The sequence below is a fragment of the Oncorhynchus clarkii genome, unplaced genomic scaffold (assembly GCF_045791955.1).
Source record: "Oncorhynchus clarkii lewisi isolate Uvic-CL-2024 unplaced genomic scaffold, UVic_Ocla_1.0 unplaced_contig_11125_pilon_pilon, whole genome shotgun sequence".
NCBI classification, from domain to species: Eukaryota; Metazoa; Chordata; class Actinopteri; order Salmoniformes; family Salmonidae; genus Oncorhynchus; species Oncorhynchus clarkii.
This window is the reverse complement of record NW_027261086.1, coordinates 217501-230953: the sequence shown is the minus strand read 5'-3', so window position 1 is coordinate 230953 and position 13453 is coordinate 217501. Positions and strand designations below refer to the sequence as shown.

Genomic DNA, 13453 nt, shown 5'->3' with positions numbered 1-13453 from the left:
TGTGAGACGGGCTGACCTGCACTGTTTTTATATTGCTGTTTAGTGTTTAATGAAAAGTCTGTCGCTGGGCACCGAACAGATACAGGAGCTTCCCTATTACTGTAGAGGAGCCACACGCAGCCAGGGTCGGAGACACAGCCCTCTTCCCACTTCATTTCTTTCTCCTTTTAAGGAGCAATGTGGCGCAAGTTTTCTTCAATTACATTTGGAGCAGTCGCGGCCCTAACCCGAGCCGCCCGGGCCTAAACATGGAGTAGGAAAATAAGCTGTGTTCCGTGTCAATTGAATCACACACACACATGGAGAGAAATAGGTTCTCGTGCCTCTCCTTAATAATACACTGCGTCTCGCGTGGAGGCTATGATGTGATAGATCGTATTGGCTTGGGTTGCCATAGTGACATAAAGAGGAGGATGTTGATCTGGGGGTGGTTCATTTAGATGCATACTGTACATGCCTCCTTGATTTGTATCACATGTGGCAGATTATGACAGCTGAATATATGATGCATTATACTGTAATAACACATGGTATGACACATCTTGGTATGACACATCTTATGACTGTCATCCACTGAAAACAGAGTGTGAGATTCCATATGCCTTTTGGAATCCTACTACAATGTGTGAATACATCTATTGTCACAAGCTGTGAGCATATTTGAATTCTCATTGTAGTGAGAGACAAGCAGCCTGGTGACAAGTCATTATCTTCTCTTCTCTGTCTGGAGGCATGTGAATACAGCAATATACTTGTAATAACACTAACAGTAGAGTCCAGACCTCCTCTGTGAAGCTATTAGAATTGTGTTTTATCTCAACAGGGAGCGATCTGGTCAGTTTACTAGCACCTGCTCTAGGAAGTCTTTATAGGATGGCTGTTATATCTACAGACAACAGCCCCAGAGACACTCCAAAACAACCGCAAGAGGAAAAGCTAATGGGCAAATGAAGAAGAAAAGCAGATCAATGCTTTTATGAGAGAGAAACTCCTCTGTAGAGGGCTCCAGCTTATCTTTTTAAACTAATATTTAATAACTAAAAGGTCAAGGACTGGCCCTGCCTGCCCGCCCAGTCTCACCAATCAATTGGATGGGAGATCTGTTGCATAGAGAAAGGTTAAACACTCTCAGAACGCCAAGGCAGAGTGTGTGTGTGTGTGTGTGTGTGTGTGTGTGTGTACACACACTCTCGCTCTCCATGATTATTATTATTATTACACCCATGGAGCTGAATGTTCAGACAGTACCCTGAGAGTAGTATCTGTACATGACCTTACCCTTCCTGATTTACGTTTATATACTTGGCCAGCAGAGATTAAAAGCAATCTCATATCCCCATTACGTATAAAATGGGATTGAAATGATACCGTAGATTGTTGGTATTCAAAGTTGGGGGGGGAACTGCAGTGGGGTCGCAAAATAAATATCAATTTTTTTGGGTGTGGGGGGCACAGATTAATGAGATCATTTGAAAAATTCCATTTATTTGATTAAGACATGAAAATGTAATGAATTGAAGTTACTTGTGGGTGTAAAAATCTAATTTAAGGTTGTGTCATTATTTTGGGGGTGGGGTCATGATAAATTATCACAAAAATAATGGGGTCCCCAGAAATTCCGACGGATAAAATGGGGTCCCAGCTGAAAAAGTCTGAATACCACTGTCATAGATGGACAGGTGGATGCAGTGTGTTGCATTTACTGGTGTACTGATCTACAGTCTAGTCCTACAGAACACACATATCCAGCCAAGCACATGAAAATGGAATTTAGTTCCAAGCATGAACATAGCTAAAGAGACCTGGTGGACATTATTCTGTCGTCACCAGTGTCTGCCGTCTGGTGTCTGCCGTCTGGTGTCTGCCGTCTGTTATTCTGCCGTCTCCCCTATCCGCCAAAAACACCAGTCCACTTCTTATTCACCATAAACCGTTGGTGGTGTGATTCTACAGAGAGGGTTTGGCTAGTGTCCTGGGGAGTGTTTGTGTACTGTGTATCTGATTGGCGCCTGGTGGGTGGCGCCAGGATTACACAGGGAGAAAGAGGGAAAGGCTACGGCCTGCTTTGATGGGTTTACTGACACGACACAACACAGGTGGAGAGAGGAGAGAGTACACACACACACGCACACACACACGCACACACAGCGTCCCTCAAAGGAGCTGCCCAGATCAGCAAGACTCATACAGTCATACAGTGACCTTAGACAGCAGAGGTGTTAAGACAGCAGACTGACCAATAGACACCTCTAGTGTGGAGGGAGAGGTGTTAAGACAGCAGACTGACCAGTAGACACCTCTAGTGTGGAGGGAGAGGTGTTAAGACAGCAGACTGACCAGTAGACACCTCTAGTGTGGAGGGAGAGATGTTAAGACGGCAGACTGACCAGTAGACACCTCTAGTGTGGAGGGAGAGGTGTTAAGATGGTAGACTGACCAGTAGACACCTCTAGTGTGGAGGGAGAGGTGTTAAGACATCAGGCTGACCAGTAGACACCTCTAGTGTGGAGGGAGAGGTGTTAAGACATCAGACTGACCATTAGACACCTCTAGTGTGGAGGGAGAGGTGTTAAGACTGCAGGCTGACCAGTAGACACCTCTAGTGTGGAGGGAGAGGTGTTAAGAAAGCAGACTGACCAGTAGACACCTCTAGTGTGGAGGGAGAGGTGTTAAGACAGCAGACTGAGCAGTAGACACCTCTAGTGTGGAGGGAGAGGTGTTAAGACAGCAGACTGACCAGTAGACACCTCTAGTGTGGAGGGAGAGGTGTTAAGACAGCAGACTGAGCAGTGTGGAGGGAAAGGTGTTAAGACAGCAGACTGACCAGTAGATACCTCTAGTGTGGAGGGAGAGGTGTTTAGTGCCAGCAACACAACACAATCCCAGCTGATTCCATACACAATATCAGATCAGCTGGTAGGGTATGCTGTATCTCTATATAATACCCACCCAGTGGGCAAAACAGAGTGAAATTATGTCATTATTATAACCAGTGTTATGTTCACTACGATGTCATTGAAAATCTCCCTCTAGGGAGGTTTTCAGTAGCCTTGTACGAACCATCCTGATCTCGCGAGCTTCCATTCTGTTCCAGTGAAGCGAGACCAGGATGGTGCGTACGAGGCCAGGTTTTTAGTGCCAGCAAAACAGCATCACCCCAGTGATTCCATGAACAATATCAGAGCAGCAGCTACACAGCGTCTATATAACCCCCAGTATCACTGATCATTACGCAGAAGTCTGTGGAAGCCTGGAAGCCAACGATAATAACGCGTTGTCTAGATAGACAGAGACAGAACACAGCTGCAATATACAGATGATTAGATGATGGCTAGGTGGCATGAGGTAATGCTAGGGGAAACCCTGGCCTTGATGGACAGATCTGTAAGGACCTGTGACATGTGAGGGGATAATTACGTTATGGCCATTGGCTAAAGATGATTCCCCAGGCTTAACCGTGTTAGTGAGGCGCAACATCAATACCTTCAACTATGACATGGTTCATTGGACCACTAAAACGGTTGGGCGCCTCCTGTTTTTTTCCTAATCTGATTTTTCCGATGTGACCGCTCATTCAGTCATCGGATGCAATACCAGATGATGGTATATTGTATACTGATAGGGTTTCTGGTCACCATAGTAACTGTAAGCCTACTAAAATGCAATAATATCGGTCATTGTGCCAGACACTTCTTTTTCATTTTAGACTGGTCAGGTTCAGTGGGGCACGAAATGAGAGAAAACATTTCCGAACGGAGGAGGCGCTATCTGAAGATGTCCAATAAGAATGGCAATATTACATTTTTCCGTCTCAAAAGGTTTTCTGTTTCCGTGCCTAGTGGACAGGACCAAGGAGGAAGCAGTGTTTTGAACACACTTTGACCGTGCGAAGTGGTCACCACTCACCGTGACGCTGAACTGGGACACGGAGATGTTGCTGGGGTGGACGCTGAGGCGGACGCACTGCTTGATGTCCCAAGCGAACCGCCGGGGCTCGGCCGAGCGCTCGCAGTTCTCCTTCCTGGTGCACCTGTGGGAACACAAAGTAACAGAGGGGGGAGGTTATTCACCGTAACACCCGTCGCAGCCTTCAGTCAACCCCATTGGAGCCTCGTTCACATGGCTTGTCCCACCTGCTAAGCGCCTGGGAAACCAGAAGAATGTTAGTTACCTGTGTGAAAGAAGTGGAAATACCTGGGGTGATATTAATACGGAGACATTCATCATATTTCTACCAGAGCTTTATCCACGGATACTCGCCATTCACTGTGACTGGACAACCCTAAAACAATGGCCGCCTCTATTTGTGGAAGTGGAGCTGCTCTGTTGGGAGAAGGGGGACAGGCTCTGTCTTTGTGAGGCCATCTTAATGAGGGCCATTCATGGGCAGTGCCAAGTGCAGGTGGGGGGCGGGGATGGGGAGCAAGGGATGGATTACCCCCCTCTTAATCCAGGGCCAGGTGGTCTAATCCATTCCCATTATATTATGTGGGTTGGTAAATAGACTTAACTCCCTCTTTCTCTCTGCTTTTGTCCCTGGGAGAATTGTGTAGTTCACGTTTCCACACACTAGTATCTGTTGACAGTGGGCCGCTGCCTCTGGTTTACATTCCCAAAGCCACAGCATTACTAAGAACATCTAAACGGCTGTATTATTTCAGCAGCAGGTATAGGGAACGCCTCTAACTCCCATGAGACAGTCACATAGATATTCACACAGAGAGGCTGGGAACATTGGCAAACCTGGGTAAGAGTACAGACACCTGGGTAAAGTAGAAAGTAAAGAAAGTATGGATATACTCTCACAAAACTTTATATCAACTACCAAAAGACCATTGTACTGTACCTACCACTCCGCGGCCCGACGCTCCACTATAACCCCTAACCTCCTCCTCCATTAAATCCCCGTAAAACCTATTCAGTTTAATCCTCGTTGATTTAAACAAAGTTCTCAAGCAATTAACAGCAAATCCCACAGAGAGCCAAAGTCCTCAGAGAGAATGATAGAAGGGACTTCTGGGAGGCTGGATGACGGCTGAGATACAGTAATACCTTCCGCAGTAGAAGCTTTTCATCGGGGGGATGAGATGTGTCTGCATTGTGAAGTTTTAAGCGACCTAGCGTGGAGAAAAGAAGCCGGCAGACAGAATGGAAGAAGAAGAAGTAATCTGCTTCGGAGTGAAAGAAGAGAGAGAGAAGAGAGAACAGAAGAGAGGAGATTTAGGGAAGGCAACAATCATTCAGAGGCTTTTCAATAGTCTTTTTCTCAGCTCCTCTGCTAAGCAGGTCTGAGAAGGCTTTAACCAGAGAGCTTCCCTTTGTGTTCTGCATCAGGCCTCCTGTTCCCCATTGTACTGCTGATTTAATAAACCCCACAGTACACAAAACCCCAGAGAGAATACAGTTATACACTCCCACACACACACCTGAGTGCCTGTACCTGCATGGGTGTTGTATGTATTTGATTCAGTATTGATGTGTTTGGAGTGGGTGTGTTGGCTACGGGTTGGTTCTCGCCACCCGTGTCTACGTGTGTCTATGCGTGAGCGTGCGTGAGAGAAGAAGATGAGTGAGACAGAGAGGTAAATAAGGGTACCATGCAGAGCGATGTAGGGGGAGGGAACCAATCCTGTTGCCTGGTGGCTCAGGAGAGAAATCTCTATTTCATGCTGTTAACTCACCTGCCAGAAGCCTTTTCTAAAACATCACACGTGTCAAATCTAACAACTTCTCTCTCTTCCTTCTCCTTCTTTCCTTCAGTTTGTGATTAGAGGGAACCTGAATGAATAATGTGATACCCCCCCCCCCCGAAACCACCCGGTAATGGTACGGTCCGACCACAGAGGGCACTTTGGCTAGCGGTGCAGTCACAATCAATAGAGGGGGTTCTCAGGGTTGCCATTTTAGGGTCTGAAAGCTATGGGGCAGCATGTGTCTGTGAAATCTGACATGGATCCCTTTGACACTTGTGGGATAGTGCACTTTAATTTAATAGGGCACTGCTTTTAGGAGTCATAAACAAGGGCGCTCGTAATGCCCTGAGGGCGTTTCATGACATCATCTCTGTGGGACTCGCAGGCCGTCTGTAAATGGCAGGGCCTGTAGAGACGCTGACAGTGGCAGGACAGACTGTAGAGATCTACTTTGATGTCTTCACAATGACATGTTCATAACTCTGCCTGAAAACACAGGAAGCATTAGAGAGAGAGAGAGAGTGAGATACAGAGAGAGAGAGAGACGGAGAGAGACAGAGAGAGAGAGAGAGAGAGAGAGAGAGAGAAGAGAGAGAGAGAGAGAGAGACAGAGAGAGAGAGAGAGAGAGAGAGAGAGAGAGAGAGAGAGAGAGAAAGAGAGAGAGAGACAGAGAGAGACAGAGAGAGAGAGAGAGAGAGAGAGAGAGAGACAGAGAGAGAGAGAGACAGAGAGAGACAGAGAGAGAGAGAGAGAGAGAGAAAGAGAGAGAGATAATTGAGGATGTTTATTGTATGTTCTCTGAGTACTTGTGTTGAGCATGCATAGTTGAGTGTGTATCTTTCTGCAAGTTTGTTTTGTGTTGTACCAAGATGTGGACATGATTAGGCATCTGATAGATATGGTGCTGCCATTTGATGAGTGATCATCAGAGCACCTGACAGGTTGGGCTCATTAATACATTATCATTAGTGAAGTAAATCAGTCCATTAGAAGAGCTGGGTGGGAATTTGTTTTTCTCGTAATGCAAATGAGCCGTGGAACATGGAGGAATACGTTGGGAATATTGAAGATCAATCATACCTGGAGTGATCTCAAACTGCTCCACCAACTTTCCCTCCCTCCCTCTCTTTCTTTCTTTCTTTCTTTCTTTCTTTCTTTCTTTCTTTCTTTCTTTCTTGCTTCCCGCCCTCCCTCCCTCCCTCCCTCCCTCCCTCCCTCCCTCCCTCCCTCTCTTTTCCTCTCTATCTCTCTGACTCTAGCCACCTCTTCTCTGTAACACACTGGCTTATATTCACTGCATATGAAGGTTGTAGGGAATTCAATTGCCACATAAAAAATAATAAAATTTGGCCCTTTTCACATTTTGCTTATTGAAATGTGTGTGTTGGAGCCTCCAGCCTCTGTACTTGTGCAACAGTAACTGTAACTCATTCCATAGGACAAAATAACACAATGAAAACGTCTAATAACCTACAGCACTCCGAACAGGGACAATGGCTGGACTTGAAGGGCAGATGGCTAGGGGTAAGGTATCAGGCCTGTCCATGAATAATGGTGTCATGGCTTTACACGTCTAGCTATCTTTTAAACTTCTCACGAAAGATTTGATAAGAAGCTAAACTAACTGGGTGAGATGAAAGAAATCATGATTACTAATGATTACTAATGATTACTAATGATTACCCTTCAGATCTGGCTTAACTTGGCTTTGACTCTATGGCTGCGTTTACACCGATAGCCAAATTCTGATCTGTTGCCCACTCATTTGCAAAAGATCTGATCTGATTGGGGGGGGGGGGGGGGCTATACTGAGACTGGAAACTGATTTCTCTGACTTTAGGGTACAGCTATCCATGATGACTTTAGGGTACAGCTATCCATGATGACTTTAGGGTACAGCTATCCATGATGACTTTAGGGTACAGCTATCCATGATGACTGTAGGGTACAGCTATCCATGATGACTTTAGGGTACAGCTATCCATGATGACTTTAGGGTACATCTATTCATGATGACTTTAGGGTACAGCCATCCATGATGACTTTAGGGTACATCTATCCATGATGACTTTAGGGTACAGCTATCCATGATGACTTTAGGGTACAGCTATCCATGATGACTTTAGGGTACAGCTATCCATGATGACTTTAGGGTACAGCTATCCATGATGACATTAGGGTACAGCCATCCATGATGACTTTAGGGTACATCTATCCATGATGACTTTAGGGTACATCTATCCATGATGACTTTAGGGTACATCTATCCATGATGACTTTAGGGTACAGCTATCCATGATGACTTTAGGGTACAGCTATCCATGATGACTTTAGGGTACATCTATCCATGATGGTCTGTCTGACTCTGTATTGACGGTCACTTGCTCATCTCTGAATTCAGTCTCTCCCTCTCTCTCTCCTCCCTCGCTCTCCCCCTACACCCGTCCCCTCTTTCTCGCATTTCTCTCTGCGCCACTGCCCAGGCGTTGGCAGCCGTTCAGACGTAGCCAGTGAGCGGTAGTGGCGGTTAGCGGAGAGCTCTAATCAGAGGTTAGTGGGAGAAAACAGCGCCAATATGCTCTGTATGAGGGAGGCAGATTGCAGGCCTAGACTCTCCATAGCTTCTCTCTGTGTTGTCGTAGCTAAGCTACAGTTGATACGTCTGTTTTTACCAAACCATATATCCTTGAAAAACACCAACTGTGTCAGTAATAGCAGTAAAACCACTTTTGTTTTAGGGAATATAAATGAGAAGTTGTAAACTATACTATAAAGATACTATACAACATTACTGTCTGTACTCTAACATTGTAGTAGATTGTATACTGTACCATCAGTGGAATTTTTGGTTTTATAAACTGGGTGGTTCGAGCCCTGAATGCTGATTGGCTGACAGCTGTGGTATATCAGACTGTATACCACAGGCATGACAAAACTTGTATTTTTACTGCTCTAATTACGTTGGTAACCAGTTTATAATAGCAATGAGGCACCTTGGGGGTTTGTTGTATATGGCCAACATACCATAACTAAAGGCTGTATCCAGGCATAAGAACAGCCCTTAGCCGTGGTATATTGGCTATATACCACACCCCCTCGGGCCTTATCGCTTAATTAACGTATATTGTCATCATAGGGTCTTGTGAAACAACAGTTCAGGCTGAGAGCTGTGATAGTCTTCAGCCTGCTCACATCGCACGACCACTCCCAGATCTATTAGAAGTCTGGCAGCGTCTAGAGAGCTGAATCAATCCAAACGGATATCCTCCCTCAGACAGTTAAACATCAAACATCTATTTCAACTTGAATAAACAGTAGTGTTATTAAATGCTGGTGGAGACACGTTTAGAGAGAGCCCCATGAATGGATTAGATTGGTGGCTGAATGGAACTAATCTTCACTCTTGTTTCCTGAAGCCTTTGATAATGTGACTCAATTAGAAGAATGAGGAGGATTTGCCAGCCTTTCCAACAAGATTATGACCCTTTCATGTCCCTAGTAAACACACAGACAAATATAGCTTTAATGCTAGCCTACTATTCATAACAGAAAGTCAATCACAATGTAGTATGATTCTCTACTCTACAGAACTCTACAGTATTCTAATCTACAGTGTTCTACAGTACTCTACTCTTCAGTACTCTACAGTATTCTAATCTACAGTGTTCTACAGTACTCTACTCTTCAGTACTCTACAGTATTCTAATCTACAGTGTTCTACAGTACTCTACTCTTCAGTACTCTACAGTATTCTAATCTACAGTGTTCTACAGTACTCTACTCTTCAGTACTCTACAGTATTCTAATCTACAGTGTTCTACAGTACTCTACTCTTCAGTACTCTACAGTATTCTAATCTACAGTGTTCTACAGTACTCTACTCTACAGTACTCTACAGTATTCTAATCTACAGTGTTCTACAGTACTCTACTCTACAGTACTCTACAGTATTCTAATCTACAGTGTTCTACAGTACTCTACTCTACAGTACTCTACAGTATTCTAATCTACAGTGTTCTACAGTACTCTACTCTTCAGTACTCTACAGTATTCTAATCTACAGTGTTCTACAGTACTCTACTCTTCAGTACTCTACAGTATTCTAATCTACAGTGTTCTACAGTACTCTACTCTTCAGTACTCTACAGTACTGTATGTGACAGTACTCTACTCTACAGTACTCTACAGTACTCTACTCTTCAGTACTCTACAGTATTCTAATCTACAGTGTTCTACAGTACTCTACTCTACAGTACTCTACAGTATTCTAATCTACAGTGTTCTACAGTACTCTACTCTTCAGTACTCTACAGTATTCTAATCTACAGTGTTCTACAGTACTCTACTCTTCAGTACTCTACAGTATTCTAATCTACAGTGTTCTACAGTACTCTACTCTTCAGTACTCTACAGTATTCTAATCTACAGTGTTCTACAGTACTCTACTCTTCAGTACTCTACAGTACTGTATGTGACAGTACTCTACTCTACAGTACTCTACAGTACTCTACTCTACAGTACTCTACAGTGTTCTACAGTACTCTACTCTACTCTACAGTACTCTACTCTACAGTACTATACAGTACTCTACTCTACAGTACTATACAGTACTCTACTCTAGGGTTGTGGGTTAAGGTGAGGGGTGAGGGGGATGAGGAGGGTTGAGGGGTAAGGTGAGGTGAGTGGAGTGAGGAGGTTTGGGGGGTGAAGTGAGGGGTGAGGTGAGGGGGATGAGGAGGGTTGAGGGGTAAGGTGAGGTGAGTGGGGTGAGGAGGTTTGGGGGGGTGAGGTGCGGATGTAGCAGGCTGTGGTGACAGACTTTAGGTCTAATGCATATTTAATGCAGGGAGGAACAGAAAAGGTCAAGTGGAGAGGGAAATGAAACCTATTAACTTTCCAGAGGCTGGCTGAGACACGGTGCTCCATCAGCAACGTCACAAGCACACTTCAATATGCACTCTACATCTGAGGGAGGTTAGAGGTTGAACAGTCCTCCATCTTGACTGTTCACCATCACATACTGATGGGTTGACTACCTAAATTACACCTAATGCAAATGTGTGGGGAAAAACAGGGCACCGTTACAGATTCCTCCCTGATTCTTATGCATGTGTCTCTGAGTGGCTGAACCCCGTACATTAGCCAAGCAATCACTGTACATATAAGGTATAAAAATGCATTGGATAATATCATACTGTGCTATGAGACATAGCGCCGGAACGTCATCTCGGTGAGTCCAGGAACCACAACACAAGGCAGAATACTACTACTCCCCAAATTAGGCATTTCTACCCAGACTCTTCCCCCTGACTAGGGCCTCTCTAACCCCCTAGCCCCTTCCATCTGACTAGGGCCTCTTTAACCCCCTTCCCCCTGACTAGGGCCCCTTCCCCCTGACTAGGGCCTCTCTAACCCCCTAGCCCCTTCCCCCTGACTAGGGCCTCTCTAACCCCCTTCCCCCTGACTAGGGCCCCTCTACCCCTCTAGCCCCTTCCCCTGACTAGGGCCTCTCTAACCCCCTCCCCCCTGACTAGGGCCTATCTAACCCCCTAGCCCCTTCCCCCTGACTAGGGCCTCTCTAACCCCCTTCCCCCTGACTAGGGCCTCTCTAACCCCCTTCCCCCTGACTAGGGCCTCTCTAACCCCCTAGCCCCTTCCCCTCTGGCATCATTAAGACCGATAGAGAGCAGGAGTCCCAGTCCCTGGGTGGTGGGGTCATTACCTGAATCAGTGGCTGTGACCCCATAACCCCCCGGTGTAGAGGCAGATCCCTGTGACTGAGCTGCTGGCCCAGGGCCAAGACCCCCACACTGTGCCCCTACAGTCCCACCAAGTGGAAAATTAGTGTGTGTGTGTGTGTGTGTGTGTGTGTGTGTGTGTGTGTGTGTGTGTGTGTGTGTGTGTGTGTGTGTATATATATATATATATATATATATATATATGGAACATTTGTGTGTGTGCGTGTGTGCACACACGCACAAACACACACACAGGTAGCGATATATATATATATATATATATATATATATGTATATATAAAATGTGCCCCAGTGAACTACTCCTGGTGATGAACTGTCTGAGTCAAAGCAGTGGGATGTCAGACAGCGTGTCATCAGCATGACCAGCCAACAGCCACCAGCCTCCCTGCAGCCACCAGCCTCCCTGCAGCCACCATCCATTCACACCCCAGACAGACACACACGCGTCTACATCAACCTGCAGACATACACACATGCACACACACACTCACGAACACACACGCTGGAGAGGTAGCGATCTCCCATCCACGTCGATCTGGCCCCTGGTAAACACACACTGCAGCTGCCTCTCCCCACTGCCGGCCCATCTCCTTTCAGACTCGCAAAGCAATTTCAGCAACTGTCAAAAACCCTGGCAACAAGTTCCTTCATCTGAGGCCCCTTCTGGGTCTGTCTGCCGGGGCGGCGTAAGTCGTTTTATCTGACATACCATGGCCCGGCTAGATCCCATCAGGCCCGGCGTTTATTAAACAGGTTTATCTGTCTTGCTGTGTGACCCTGTCATCAGAACATACTGTGTATAACACCTTTACTCTTTTAATTCCATCTTCCTGCTGCTCTTCCTGTCTGTTGGTGATGTGTGGTGATCAGGGGGAGGGGATATGGACCCTGGTTTGGGGGTGAAGGGGTTAATAGAGGTAGCTCTGTGGGAGGAGAGGAGACAGGTTCACCTCGGGGTTACCATGAGCCTATAGCTCCTCCCACCAGTCTTCAGTGATATACAGCCTAACCTTTCTGAGATATGATGTCAGATGAACACCTCTGCTAAACACACCACTGCTTCACTGCCCAAGCTGACTCTTATCAGCTCGCAGGGCGACACGCTCTTGATCTGGCTACAACCTTGAAGGGACGACAGTGACTGAGAAGATTCAGTCATTTTCTTTGACCTGGGGTGCCCTGACTACAGCTGGCCTGGTTTCACATCTGTTTGTGCCATCTTGCCAACTCCTATTGTCACACATACTGTAGGGGTTGGCAAGACAGCACAAGCAGATCAGAAACCAGGCTAGACTAGAGTGGCTACAGGTACCAAAACAACCCTTTGTCACTAATAATTCCACAGTAGACTGGGTCAGTGTAACGAGACAAAGCAGAGATGAACATCAAAGATAAGGAGGAATGAGTCCAAGCGGCTCCGATATCAATATCGCATCTATCCTGTTACCGCGGCGACAACAAAACCCCGGCGATCAAACGCCCAACAATCAAAAGGCCTTCTTCAAAAGAACACACAAGCCTATCCTCATTACATACAGTATGTATCACTTCTCAAAAAGGAAGCCTCCACCTCCTTAGGGTTATACAAGAGGACACTGGAGAAAAGGGTGAATGGACTTCCTATTGGCAAGGGCAAACTATGCCTTGCTCTATCAGGGAGTTCATCATAGTACGTTCAGTGTTTAGCCCCCAACAGTGATACATGATAATATTGATCCTAACAAGTCAAAATCAACAACACATATTTATGGCTTTAAGGGGTAGATGTTACCACAACTGAAGGGGGTAGATGATACCACAGTTGACAGGGGTAGATGATACCACAGCTGACAGGGGTAGATGATACCACACCTGAAGGGGGTAGATGTTACCACAACTGAAGGGGGTAGATGATACCACAGCTGAAGGGGGTAGATGTTACCACAGCTGACAGGGGTAGATGATACCACACCTGAAGGGGGTAGATGATACCACAGCTGAAAGGAGTAGATGTTACCACA

The 13453-nt window shown here is 45.9% G+C and overlaps 1 protein-coding gene across 1 annotated transcript in view; it reads right to left on the bottom strand.

Moving 5' to 3' along the window:
- LOC139404707 (plexin-A4-like) overlaps nucleotides 1-13453 on the bottom strand; it is a gene marked incomplete at its 3' end in the record, with an annotated part of 127270 nt that overhangs the window by 33512 nt on the left and 80305 nt on the right. The window contains exon 5 of the mRNA XM_071147338.1: nucleotides 3907-4030. Within this exon, the coding sequence (XP_071003439.1) occupies nucleotides 3907-4030 (124 nt within the window). The remainder of the gene's footprint in view (nucleotides 1-3906; nucleotides 4031-13453) is intronic.